The 13,111-nt window shown below is 34.3% G+C and overlaps 2 protein-coding genes across 2 annotated transcripts; one reads left to right on the forward strand and one right to left on the reverse strand.

The window, feature by feature from the left end:
* Positions 1-221: 221 nt before the first annotated feature.
* LOC132047867 (protein FAR1-RELATED SEQUENCE 11-like) lies at positions 222-2,064 on the reverse strand. Its single transcript, XM_059438846.1, has 3 exons — positions 1,468-2,064; positions 1,306-1,391; positions 222-1,221 (listed from the first exon to the last, which is right to left on the reverse strand). The coding sequence occupies exons 1-3, from the start codon at positions 2,062-2,064 to the stop codon at positions 222-224; spliced, it is 1,683 nt and encodes a 560-aa protein (XP_059294829.1).
* Positions 2,065-6,475: 4,411 nt separating this feature from the next.
* Positions 6,476-9,280, forward strand: LOC132048307 (transcription factor bHLH18-like). Its single transcript, XM_059439214.1, has 5 exons — positions 6,476-6,595; positions 6,699-6,784; positions 6,888-7,349; positions 8,074-8,448; positions 8,697-9,280. The coding sequence occupies exons 2-5, from the start codon at positions 6,761-6,763 to the stop codon at positions 8,787-8,789; spliced, it is 954 nt and encodes a 317-aa protein (XP_059295197.1). The 5' UTR covers positions 6,476-6,595; positions 6,699-6,760; the 3' UTR covers positions 8,790-9,280.
* The last annotated feature ends 3,831 nt before the right edge of the window (positions 9,281-13,111 follow it).

Here is a 13,111-nt window from a genome sequence, read left to right on the forward strand (position 1 = left end):
TGGTATCCTACAACAAATAAATTATTTTTTAATTTTTTTCAGACACATTATGAATACCTAGTAATTTAGCAAGAATAAGACATAATGAAACTAATACTTACTTGTTGGGAGATTGAGATACTGAAATTTCAATCGTTTTCCTTTTGAGTGGACAGTTTCTTGAGTCATGACCTGTTCCACCACAATTAGGAACGTGGCAATACCTTGGTCGTTTAGCTGGTTCAATGCCACCAACTGGCCTTTTTCCTTTTTTTTTTTCTTCCTTTTGTCTGAGATTGTTGGGGATTTTCAATCTGAAAATCGTCATCTGAAGACTTGTCATTCATGGATTGACTAGAAATAGCATATTCGTGATCTTCACTGGTGTGTTCACTCTCAGGAAGACATTGAACAATTTGTAGGACTCTTTCTAGTTCTCTTTTAGCACATTCAAGACGCCCTTTTGTCTTCATTGATTCAAGACCCAAATATTTGATTACGGACTGAAAACTTGGGAACTCATTAGCGTCACTACAAGAGTTTATCGTATGAGTAAACTTTAAAACCAAGGAATTTTCTTGTCTCCATTTAGCCAACAAGTACTTCTCAGGTAACATGAAATAGTTATGAGCGGTAAGTACTCGAATAGAATGCCTGCACAAAATTCCTGAAAATTCAAACTCTTGAAAAGAACACTGAACAACTTCCTCTAATTGATTCCAATAGACGGATTGTCCGCCATCCATTTTGCTATAGTGTCGCACAATATATGAATCATCAGCATTTGGAAATAGACCATACTCCACAGAAAGTATCATCTCATCTTGTAACAACTTAAAGGCAAAAGGTAGGACTTTTGATGCATGTTTCTCCATTGGCATGAAAGTCTTAATTTGAGGATTGTAATACTTTTGCCGCATCATTGCCTCTTCAGCAGCATAGTTTCTTATGCTGACAGCAGCCCCAACTTGCTCAACAAATTCTTTTAAACTTGTTCGGGCATGTAAAAATCTCTTCAAATAAGCATTAATTGATTCAGAGCGGCTAGTCGTTGTCATTCCAGCAAAAAAATATCCCTTCGAATATGGCAATGCCCATGATGCATGATTTGCATATAGTAATTTGATATGCCTATCTGATTCAAGATCAAACTTAGCAATTAATTCGTCCCACTGATGTTCAAATTCTTTAACGCTGCCGAGCTCATAAAGCTTGTGGAAGTCAGATTTAAATTGCAAATACCTTGAACCAAGGATAAAAGAAAATCAAGTAGGAAACTTGGATGTAATATGCCAGATACAAAAGGCATGTTTTGTATGTGGCAACTCATTAGCAATAGCTTCTGTCAAACCAAGATCTTGATCAGTTAAAATGGTTTGTGGATGTTTTCCATTCATAAGTCGTACAAAACTCTGCGAAATAAATACACATTAGCAATAAATTAAGAAAATTAAAGAGAAGATTTTGAAGAATAAAATTATGTATTACCTTTAATGCCCAAGAAAAAGAAGATGCTTTCTCATTTCGTAAGAGAACACAACCAAAGAAAGTAGAATTTACATGATTGTTTACACCAATCCAAACTCCTAGTGGCATCTCATAGCGATTCAGTCGATAAGTAGTATCAACAACAACTACATCTCCAAAAAGTTCATAAGCATGAATAGAGTCCCCAAATGCCCAAATAATATGCTCAAGTCTTTGACATGTATCAACTGTGAAATCATATTGGAAATCAACATCTTTGTCTTTCAAACTCTTGCATGCTTTTAGTAGCTCCAAAGCATCAAATTCAATATTGGTAGAACTTTCTGATTGGAGAAAGTTCCTGATATCTTTTTCTGTGAAAGGCAATTGGCCTACATCGACACCCTTTTCTAACTCAAGCACTCTTCTAATTAAGCTCATTGAACAACCAGCTTTTGCAAGAAGTGTAATCTGCTTTTGATCAATAATGTCAATATTTCGATAAGCAGGAAGAAATCTTACCTCCTTTTTATTCAATAATAGATGGTTGTGGACATTATCAAAATGCACCACTACCCAGCGAGGGATACCATCAATCATATCTTTAGCAATAGACATCTTGGCATTACAATTGCATCTGGAGGATTTTCTATCTCGTTGTCGTTCTTTTTCTGCAATCTTTTGAGAACGAGGACTACTGGCTCGATGAAAAAACATAAACCCTCTTATAAATTCCCATAGGATGCTCTTCACTTCCCAATATTCGGTCACGTCTGATTGAGAAACCAACTTTTTTAGCAAAATTTACATAGCAATTACAGGCCTCATTTTCACTATTAAATACTTTGCCTTTGTGCAAATCACCGTTACTAATATCAATATTTTTGTGCCGAAGTTCTTCATATTATATTTCAGTACTTCCCACAACTATGTCTTCATTAACATAACACCCATTATCACCACATGGACAATGACTTCTTAAAACTCCTACTGTAGAATCCATGAAAATTTGTTAAGAATCTGCATTATTTAAAACCATTAATAGGAAAGAGTTAGTCAATAAAGCAATCACTATAGCAGGGGAAACTAGAGGCATTTTAAATATCCTATTCTAATTTTTGAATCTAAGGGGTGTGACCTTAATATATTATACTCTTTTCTGTCCAACAATATGACGAGAATAAGTAATTACTTCAAAAATGAAAAATTAAAATGTAAAGCATTACAATTTACGTTCTTCAGTCAGAAGATGAACGTTAATAAAATTTTGAACGAAAGTTAACTTTTTTAGATAGTATCATGCTCTATCAAAAAAAATAAACAAGCAAATGAAACATTTTACACCATAATTTGGTCACCAGATGAAAAGGAACACTTAAGTTCTTACCTTTAGATATGGAAGAGGAGATCCTTAAAATCTTTTTCAGAGATGGACAAATCCCATAGAACGACAAAAAAATCATAGCTGCTGGAGAGCTTCCCGCCAGAGCTTTCAATGGAGAGCCAAGGAAAGATTGGGGTCTAATGTTTGGAGGGAAATTGGGGATTTTGACGAAAAGACCAAAATACCCCTCTGAAAGTCTCTACTTTAATTAGTTGATAGGAGTATTTTTGTGAACTACAAAATGGGTACATTGCTATTCTACAAAATGGGTACATTGCTATCCTATAACCTTCATCTACAAAAGAATCACATATATTTCTAGAACTTAAGTAACGATACTGAACCAAATCAAACCAAATGTATTTGAATTTTTTAATCAGTTTAGTTTGGCATTTGTATTTGATTCGAACACTCCTATTTTATCGACGAAACTGCAAACGTCCCAGAATATCAACCGACAAAAAAATCCAAGAATTTTCTTTGTGTGTTTACATTCAAAGGACATTTTAGTTTTATAGTTTCTAGAACACTTCATAGGTGTCACCTGCTAGACGCGTACTTTAATTTGACTCCAAGCCTCAACGTTTGGATGTTAGCTAGGTTCGAAAGTACTTCTCAAGTGAGCTGCTATCCAAACTCATACAACTCTTTAGAGTGAACGATAATTTGTCTTCCAGCAATATATGTATAGTATCACAAAACTACTAGACTGTAGCAAATGAGACAAAGAATTATTTTTTCTAGTGATGGTACTGGCTTCAAAATTAATTAAGATCAGTTTTTCCGTAATTAGTGAAGCTACGAGGAAGTCAAAGGTCTCTAATTACGTTTTACTAACTCAAGAGTCCTGTTGATTAGCGGGTAAGCCTCAATTTATGCCAAAAAGACTTAGCATACAGTGAAAGCCAGCTTTAACCATCACAACCTTTTTATTGACGGAGACACCCATGTGATATTGAGTATTGACTTTTAAGAAAAAGATTCACACCTTTTATCCCCCTTCCCCTTTGTTTACACAATTTCTTTTAGTCATTAGATGAACTTAACGAATCAAAATAGGTTAATTTTATTAGCGAATATCAAGCATATTTCCTTATTAATATTCATATAAAGTACTTTTTATTTAGGCTATATAAGGGGTCTTTTGTTGCTGGTTAGAAAGGGAGTTATTCATGTATTAAAATTAGCATAGCTATTTATTGCTTTACATAAAATTCAACACATCAAATATGGTGTTTGCGTGTCATTTTACAAACCCAAATAATAGGGTAAAATATGAAATAACTAAACGTGACAAAACTAAATTTCTATGTAAATAAATCCTGCATAACTAATATATTCCTTCATTTTTAATACTTGCATAACAGTTTATGGACACAATTCAGAAAAATCTTCCATTAGTCTTATTTGACGAGCTAAGGACTATTCACTCTCATTAAATACAAATAAGCAAGTTGATAGTGTCTTTGAAAGAGTAGACCTTAAGTTAGAAATACAATCATGAACCAAAATCAAGTTTTAAATACAAACAAAAAGATAGAAAATATATCGGCAGCCTAACATTTAATTTGATTTCTCTTGCTTCTTAGGAACTTGCAGCTAGCTCCTAAATTTAAGGACAAACAACCTTGCTGCAAGACGCATGTGCTGTAAATGTCAAAAACTCTAAAATTAGGAGTTTAGGCTCCCGACCATAGATTTCGAAATTGAAACTTGAAACTTCAAATTTAAAGTTGAATTAAATTAGATTAACTCAATATTTTTAAGATTAAAATTTATATAAATGAAAACTATATGAAAAGTACTATAAGTTGCAATTTTTCTCATATTAATTTGGTAAAAAATACATCTTAAAATGTTAGTCAAATTTCATGCAGTTTAATTCTCGGAAAACAAAAAGTGTCTTTAACTTTGTAGACTCCTTTGCAATTTGACTAAACTCTCCAACTTAGACCATTTATCTTGACTTTAAAAGGTTTCAACTTCCTTTCGTGGTCCCAAATATAAGAAGAAAGCATAACGCCCCTAATAACGAAAAGGAGGTTACCATGGGAAAACAAGAATATGGTGAACCACCATCTCTTTTATTAACTAGTAGAGCTAGAAGACTTGGGACTCTTTGCAAATCTTCCCTGTTTTAATATGAAATAGTGATTTAAATCCCAATTTCCCTTTGCTTATTTTATATTGCTACAATTAATCAACATGATTTTTCTTTCGAGAAAAGTTGATGACCGACTTACAAAAGAAAAAGAGTGGAGCAAAAGTGTAAATGATGAGAGGGAATCAGTTGCACATCTTCCTTCATATCTTTTAGTAGCTCTATCCAATGATATATGTGCTTGGGGTAATGGAAGATGTTTCGTTAGTATTATGCTTGCAAGTTGATGAATTTAATTAATCACGTTTGGATCAAGCAAGAATATAAAATATTATTTTCACTTGGAACAACTGTGATGTTAACTGGAGAAGGATGATTCACGAGGTCGTACTTAATTCTAGTCTGATGACGTTGCTTGCCCCAATACGATGCTCATGTGAACACACTAACACAGTACTCGCTAGTCACTATTAATCCCTTCCTTTGTCATTATGATTGAATTAATAAACTTTTATGCTTAAATTAACAGCAAAGTTTTTCTGTATTTTCTTAAAGACACATTCAGCTGTTATTTGTATACTCCTATGTTTTATAATAAGTTGTTCTTTTAACTTATGCACACCCTTTAAAAAATGTCTAGAAAAAGAAAAGCTAAATTCTTGATTATATAAATAAAGATAATTTTGAAAGAATAAGATCAATTGCTTCTTCAAATCCTAAAGCACCACTTATTTTGAAATAAAATAAAAAATCTAAAACACCATTTTTTTAAAAACATGGGGAGTATCATTCTTTACTTTATCCTTTCATGGCTGGTCAGTAGTCAACACACCCTTAATGCCAGAAAGCGTTACCTATTAAACCGACCCCATAAAGTGGAACATAAACATTATATTTTCCTTGCTACAACTTATAGGACAATTTTCATTTTAGGGATTCTAATATTTTACATCATCTTACTAGTTAAGTTAGTCGATTAAAATCTATGCAATTGATATGAAAATATATTAGTAATAACGAAATTGTCTATAATCTTTATCTTTTCTCGAGAACGTATAAGAAATTGTAAGGTCCAGTATTAGGACAAAGTTATATTGTAAAAGAAGCAAATAACCTTAGAGAGCAAACGAGTGCTATCAAGTATCAACAAAATTATTGTCAACGAATTTATTCAGACCACCGTGACGCGCAAAAGACTCGGATTCAGATTGGTCTCAAAATTGAAGTGCTACTAATTTAAGAATTTAGTGATTAAAAATGACATTTCTAACGTAATTAGTGGTGACGTAAAGGTGGATGATTCCCATAAAACTGCAGCTGGTCAAAAAGATAATACTGACGCAACAACAGAGAGTAGAGTAGATTCAATCTGATCAAACGAAGAAGTTTCCACCATCGAAACTTTTAACTCGTGCTTATTGTTATATCATATTAATATTATTTTATGTAGTGATAGCAGCATATATCCCTCATTAAAGTAATATAGAGAGTGAGAACACAATAATTGAGGAGAGTTTCCACCTGTTTTCTTTTATATTGCTTCAAATTTTTGGCAGTCAACGCAATCATTCAAGCAACTATAAAGACATAAGAATTCCTAAACTTGACCATCTGACATAGTACCCTCCAGTTGAGATCTAAAGCATTTTGGCTCTCTGACTAAGGTAATTAAGCTTTTGCCGATTTTACGAGACCTAATTTTCTCATCTATTTTCCCCAAATACAAATCTATTTATGATGCTGATTGTGATTTGAACGTTGCGGCAGGATCTAATTAAGCCTCGGATACAACTGATCACTAAGGAGACAGATCGACTTTAATTCCGAGAATGGATACATGGTGGAATGAAATGGTATGATCGACAACGAAAGCTCTTATGTCTGTAATGAGCTAATTATATTTGTTTTTATGTTCCTATATAGTGACAATATCTTTGAAATTAATCAATGTTACAGGAGACAAGGAGCATGAATGATCCTAGTACTGTTGTCAATCACAGCCAGATGATGAGCCCATTTAATGAAATGCCTTTCAATAAGCCCTTCTACACTTTTTCTCCTCCTCATTCCTCCAATATCATTTCTAATTACAGCTACTCTAGTTCAGTGTCAGCCAATACTGTTGCCAAAAGCAACTTTGAAAATTTGAGCACCTTGGTCAAAACTGAGATGCCATCAGGAACTACCATTAACTTCTCCTCTTCATCATCAGTTCCTATGGATTCTAATAATTTCGAAGATGATCAAAGGCTAATCCAGGTCTTAGGATTTGGAGGAGCTGGTGATACTACGCAGAAGAAGATTTACAATAGAACTGGTTTGCAGGTTCAAGACCACGTTCTTGCAGAACGAAAGCGAAGGGAGCGGCTCACCCAACGCTTTATAGCTTTATCCACCCTCCTTCCTAACCTAAAAAAGGTAAATCTTTTTCTTGTTGTGTTAATCGCTACTTTAAGCAAATGAATCTTTCCAGGTGCTGAAAAATAAAAGAACATTTGATGCAGTGCTTCATATCTTATATTATCTCAACTTATTAATAGAATTTCATATCCCTGAATTAATATTTCTATTTCAGGTACAAAGCGCACCTCTTTTATAATAATCTTTTTTCTTCTAGCAGTTCCTCTCGTATTTACCTATGAATCTATAATGATAGAGAAAATAGGAATTATTCTTCTAGGATGCATAAATCTGCAATAACACTAGGGTACTAGAAGAAGACTCTTCTTTGGATGAACAATTGTGCTAGGGCATTAGATGAAGACCCTATTTTGGATGAACAAATGTGCCGCAATGAACTTGTATTTTGTTTTGATGCATAAATAAATATTAACAGTATTATCGTTTGAACCAAAAAAATAATCTTCCTTTGCCCCCCTTCTCCATTGTTATTGATTTTATCCTTTGGGTGAAAAACTGAAATTAATTTGCTTTAGGTTTTGTGATAGTTCATGTAGATGCAATTCTCGAGTTAATTAAAGTAGATCCTATCAGAAACTAGTTCCATAAGCAGTTTCCATAACTTATTCTGATGATGATAAACCACCATTAATATGGATAGTATATATGATTAACCTCAAGCCCTATAAAATTGTCTTCCTCCTTATGACTGATTGCAAATTGTGGGTGCTTCTCTTAACAGTTGGACAAAGCATCAGTACTCGGAGATGCTATCCAATATATAAAACAACTGGAAGAACAAGTAAAAACCCTTGAGGGAAAAGCCAAGAAATGTAGCGAGGAACCAGTGATTGCAGTTAAGAGACCTCGATTAGTCTCCACTTATGCCGATTCCTCGTCTTCTGACGAAATCTCCAGTATTAGCACAGACCGATCATTTCCAGATATTGAAGTTAGAGTTTCAGATGGTAATTTTATGATTAGTATCTATTGCAAAAAGCAAACTGGGATAATAAAGGAAATATTCAACGAAGTGGAGAAGCTTCATCTTTCTATCATTAGTTGCAGTGTTATGCCTTTTGGCTACTACACCTCCCACATGACCATTATTGCTCAGGTACTAATTAACTTTGATCGTAACACAAATAGCTTGTCGAATTCATTATTTATTTTTCCTAACCAACATACATAGTTTATACATTGATTATACACACTTACACAGATATATTGTATATGAATTATACATTTACTGGCAATTTTTAGTTTAAGTGATTTGGTGAATGATTATTTAGGTGAATCTCCTTTGAAATTTGTTAAACTATTAAATGCTTTATTTTTCTAATATTTTGTCGTTTAATTTTACAGATGGATCATGAATTGAGTATGACACCGAATCATGTTTCGAATATAATCCGTGCCGTTATGATGAAAGAAGAGGCCAGCTCTATTACAGCATAGAGAAGATTTTCAAGATTTTTTAGAAGTTAATTAAGGTCTTTGGATATATTCGATTCAATATCCTATTAAGTGATAATATTGTTTAGAAGATAAGTATAAGGTCTGCAGATCTCTTTTTTGGCGGATCATGGTCATCTGGAAGTGGTGTCATAATGACTTTGTTTAGGGTTAATGGTTTCCATAATTGTGGACTGAGGTGCTTTAATTAGCTTTTTGCGGGTTAAAAAATTTGGACCCCGTTTTGCAGTTGCCTCATATGCTACAATTGAGACTAGCTCTATCTATTTGACAAGTCATGGAATTCAACTAAGTGGTCTTGTTTTCCTTAAAGTTGTTTTCTTTTGTACTTCTTTTTTGGGCTTTAACTTACTAGTGTTTGTCCTTTGTGTACACTACTTAATGCGTACTCTTGTCTTTGAAGTGTTATAAGAACATGTTCAGTGAATTTTAGTGAAAAATCTGAGTATTTACTCTTTACTAATTAATGTTGCAACTCCTCGTTCCATTTCATGTGACAGACGTAGTTGATTTGATTCGATATTTAAGTTTATAAATGGAAGATTTTTCAAGTTTATAATCTTAAACATATTGCAATATTTATGTAACGCTATATAACATTTGAAAATAGCCACAGAAATTGAATGAACATGTCCATTCCACCAAAAATTTAGCATACTTCACCACCATTTTGATTTGTATATCTCCTTCTTGACCTCCAAGTTATTCTTCTAGGCACCGCATGCTTAGACACATAATTCATTTATGTATAAACTACCATAAAACAAATAGGTTAAATGAGAGAGGAAGAAAAAAATACAAAACTCGATGGTAAAGAATTCCTAGTCGTTGGTCCGACATTGGGAATAAAAGGAGAAAATATTGGAATTTCTTACCTGACAATGTATCTCTGTAGAATGTTGATAGGTTCTTGAGATATGCTCTGAATGTCATCAGTGAAAATGTGCTGGTAGAACCTAGCAGCTGCTTCTAGGGATGGGCATTTGGTTCTTCGGTTCGGTTCTGTTACACCTCGTAGTCTTGTACGTGAAATCTATTAGGCATTAGTTGTTTAAGTGTAGACGTGGAGCATTTACTAGGATATGGGAGATTGTATGCACCTATCTCATGGTTACGAGGGTTTAAGTTCATATCATGAGCTATGGAAGACTCTAGGACCAAGCAAATCAAAGAAAATAAGTTTGTCGAAAAATTGAAAGAAAAAAAAAAAGTTGGCAGAATCAAGGATAGAATTTTGGGTCAACTTTGGAGGGGTATATCTTCATGCATATTAGGAGTTTTAAGGTGTTTCAAAATCCTAAAATGAAGTTCGTCGAGTCTAGTTTCCAACGCAACAACCCGCTCATCGATAGGACATCGGAGTAGAGAATTATGGACGTTACAATTTAGGCTGACAGAGCAGAAACAAAGATTGCTACGGTGTCGCTACAAGATTTGCCAAGCTACGATCGCCGACTTTGAGCCACTATAAAAAGGTTAAAAACCCCATTTTTTTTCCATCAAAAACTTCTAAAAATTTTCAGAAAATTCAGCAAGCAAGACTCTCTTATATCACATAAAAGGTGAGGATTTTGAGTCAATTTCAAGTTACGGCGTATTAATCAAGGTCCTGACAACGTGTAGTCTCGTTTATAATTTCATTCTGTGTTGGAGTTGGCTTGGAAACAAAGTAAATATTGAAGATCTTGCTACTCTAGTAAAGATAAGGTATGAATTATTGAATCTCTCTCTTTATTAACATTGATTTAGGAATATTTACGAGAATAAAATTTATAGTTTGTTGTGTTGATGTTGTTGGCTTATGGGTTGAGGTTTGAAGAGAGTTTGGATGAAAATATACATATTTATCTTGTAGAATATTGAGGATGTTGTTGTTAATATTGTTGGTATTGTTTGGGAGTTGTTTTGGTACTTGGAGGAAGTAGATGATATAGGGGAGATGCTGCCCAACTTTTCGTAACCCAAATTAGTCTTCCATAATTAGTGCTTATAAGTTGATGGAAATATGATGAAAGTATGATTAAAGGTATATTTCTCAATATATACGCTCGGGTGAAGGGCAAGCATCGGTGTAAGGAATTCTTTAAGTGGTGGCTTGACGGATAAGGTATGTAAGGTGTTCGTTTCCCTCTTTCTTTGGCACGAATCCAACTAGAATATAAACACGAGCGTTCCATAACAAATCCACTCCATTCCCATGTTTTGTATTTCAAATCTTATGTCTTCTTATTTTATTGATTCTTAAAATATTATTTTACTTATCACCATCGATTACTTCTTTGGACTCGATACGAATTCCATAAGCTATTCGGAGGCTACCGACCTTATATCACTCCGAAAGGCCAAGGTCAGATCATTGACTTCTCATACATGGTATATACATATAAATAAATGTATTTCACTATTTTACTACACCCTGCCGCGCTATAGTCGGCTGGGCATGGCGCGTAAATGCGCACACCACTGCAGTGGGCATGTTATAATATTGCCCCGACGCGGACGATGACAACACCGAGCCTTAATGGTCGGGCATGCTTTTACACATATAACACCGAGTCTTACGGCCGCATGGATACTATACGTTACGTACATATATATATATATATATATATATATATATATATATATATATATATATATATATATATATAAGCATACCAATGATTTTATCATGCATTGTATTTTGTGCTACTTCCAGATGTTCGGTTTTTCTTTTGCCTTTATTAATGTTACATTATATCCTAATTATGTTGTTACCCTCCTGCCTTACATACTCAGTACTTTTATCCGTATTGACGTCCCATTGCACGGGACATTGCATTTCATCTGCCGCGAGTGCTCGACGAGGTATCGAGAGCAACCGCATAGGATTTTCCGGCTTCGACGGTGTTAGCAAGTGCTACTACTCCGGGCTTGCTATCTTTTGGTACTTTTCTGTTAGTATAATACATGTTCATATGTATACTCTTAGAGGCTCATGGACATAGTGGGAGATGTAAATATTATGTATGGCCTTATCGGCCATGTTTTAGGTTCATGATGTTTTTCTGATAGCCTTGCTGGCTTTATGATATACGTTATGTTGTGGCGACCTTGTCGGTCCGCGTTTGTACATATGTGTTGAATTATCGGAGATTTCTATGTTAGGTCTTTTCTGCGTGCAGGTGTTCACTGAGTTATGGTATGTGATGTTCAAAGTAACTACTAAGTCAGGTGGTTCCGACCTACGGGTCGGAGCTCGTCATACTCCTCATTAGGGGTGTGACAGGTTCGATTTTCCGGTTTCAGTTTTTTGAAAGTGGAAACCGAACACCTCACCGAATTAGTTCGATTCGGTTCGATTTTTTGAAGTTCGGTTGGGTTTCGAATTTTCTAATTCGGGTTTTTTCTGCATGGGCCTAAAATGGGCTAATTTCTGCTTGTAACTTAGGGGTGGGCGTTTTTATCAGTTAATAATTATTTTATCGAACAAGGTCAATTTAATTTGGTGGCTCTGCGCAGACTGCAGAGTACTGATTATTGAATGCTTATTATATTGATTGTTTCAAAATGAGATGCTTCATATAGATGACGAAGTCTTATAGATAAGTAAACATCATCACCAAAATATCGACTTCTATGTTAACTTCCAATACCAAATTGTTTTATTACCTAACTTAATACACATAAGAGGACATAGAAGTTGATATCATACAGAAAATAATATAAACTAGCTAAGAAGCAACAATAAAATGGATCATGAATAAAGCCTATCAAAGGCCAACATGAAGAACAGTTACCAAAGGCTCTGAAATTCTGATATACATAAACCAAACAACTGAAGATGCCCCAATATGAGCTATATTCGGGACAGACATCACATTTAAGAATGAATACTGAAAAATTTAAACTGGTGATGTAATCTTTTGTATTATGGATATCAAGCTGATCATTAAACTGAATGCAATTCATCAATTCATTAAACTAAGGACAGAAGAGAGGAATGAGGAAGTGACGAAATGAAGTTATGGCTTAGGTTACGTGAATGAAATTAGGGTGGGTCTATACTCTATAGGGATGGGCTTGGATACATTAATTTGGGCCTGAGAGAGTGGACTGAGCATTGTAAAAAAAAAATATTAGTAAATCTTCAAAAAAAAAAAAAGAGTAGTAAATCTTCGGTTAAACCGAAATACCGAAAACCGTTGACCCGAAACCGAACACCGAACCGAAACACCGAATTTGTTATTAAAAAAAAATGAAATCGAACTGAAACACTGAAAAACCGAACTAATTCGGTTCGGTCCGGTTCGATCCAATTTTTC

This window comes from Lycium ferocissimum, chromosome 2 (assembly GCF_029784015.1).
Source record: "Lycium ferocissimum isolate CSIRO_LF1 chromosome 2, AGI_CSIRO_Lferr_CH_V1, whole genome shotgun sequence".
NCBI classification, from domain to species: Eukaryota; Viridiplantae; Streptophyta; class Magnoliopsida; order Solanales; family Solanaceae; genus Lycium; species Lycium ferocissimum.

What these genes read in the sequence shown, in the direction of transcription:
- LOC132047867 (XM_059438846.1), bottom strand. Translation starts at nt 2,064, where the DNA reads ATGTCTATTGCTAAAGATATGATTGATGGTATCCCTCGCTGGGTAGTG. An exon ending in CTTTTTCTTGGGCATTAAAG is followed by an intron (nt 1,392 to 1,467) that starts GTAATACATAAT and finishes TTTATTTCGCAG; the next exon opens with AGTTTTGTACGACTTATGAA. An exon ending in ACAGAAGCTATTGCTAATGA is followed by an intron (nt 1,222 to 1,305) that starts GTTGCCACATAC and finishes CCTTGGTTCAAG; the next exon opens with GTATTTGCAATTTAAATCTG.
- LOC132048307 (XM_059439214.1), top strand. Translation starts at nt 6,761, where the DNA reads ATGGATACATGGTGGAATGAAATG. An exon ending in ATACATGGTGGAATGAAATG is followed by an intron (nt 6,785 to 6,887) that starts GTATGATCGACA and finishes TCAATGTTACAG; the next exon opens with GAGACAAGGAGCATGAATGA. An exon ending in ACATGACCATTATTGCTCAG is followed by an intron (nt 8,449 to 8,696) that starts GTACTAATTAAC and finishes TTAATTTTACAG; the next exon opens with ATGGATCATGAATTGAGTAT.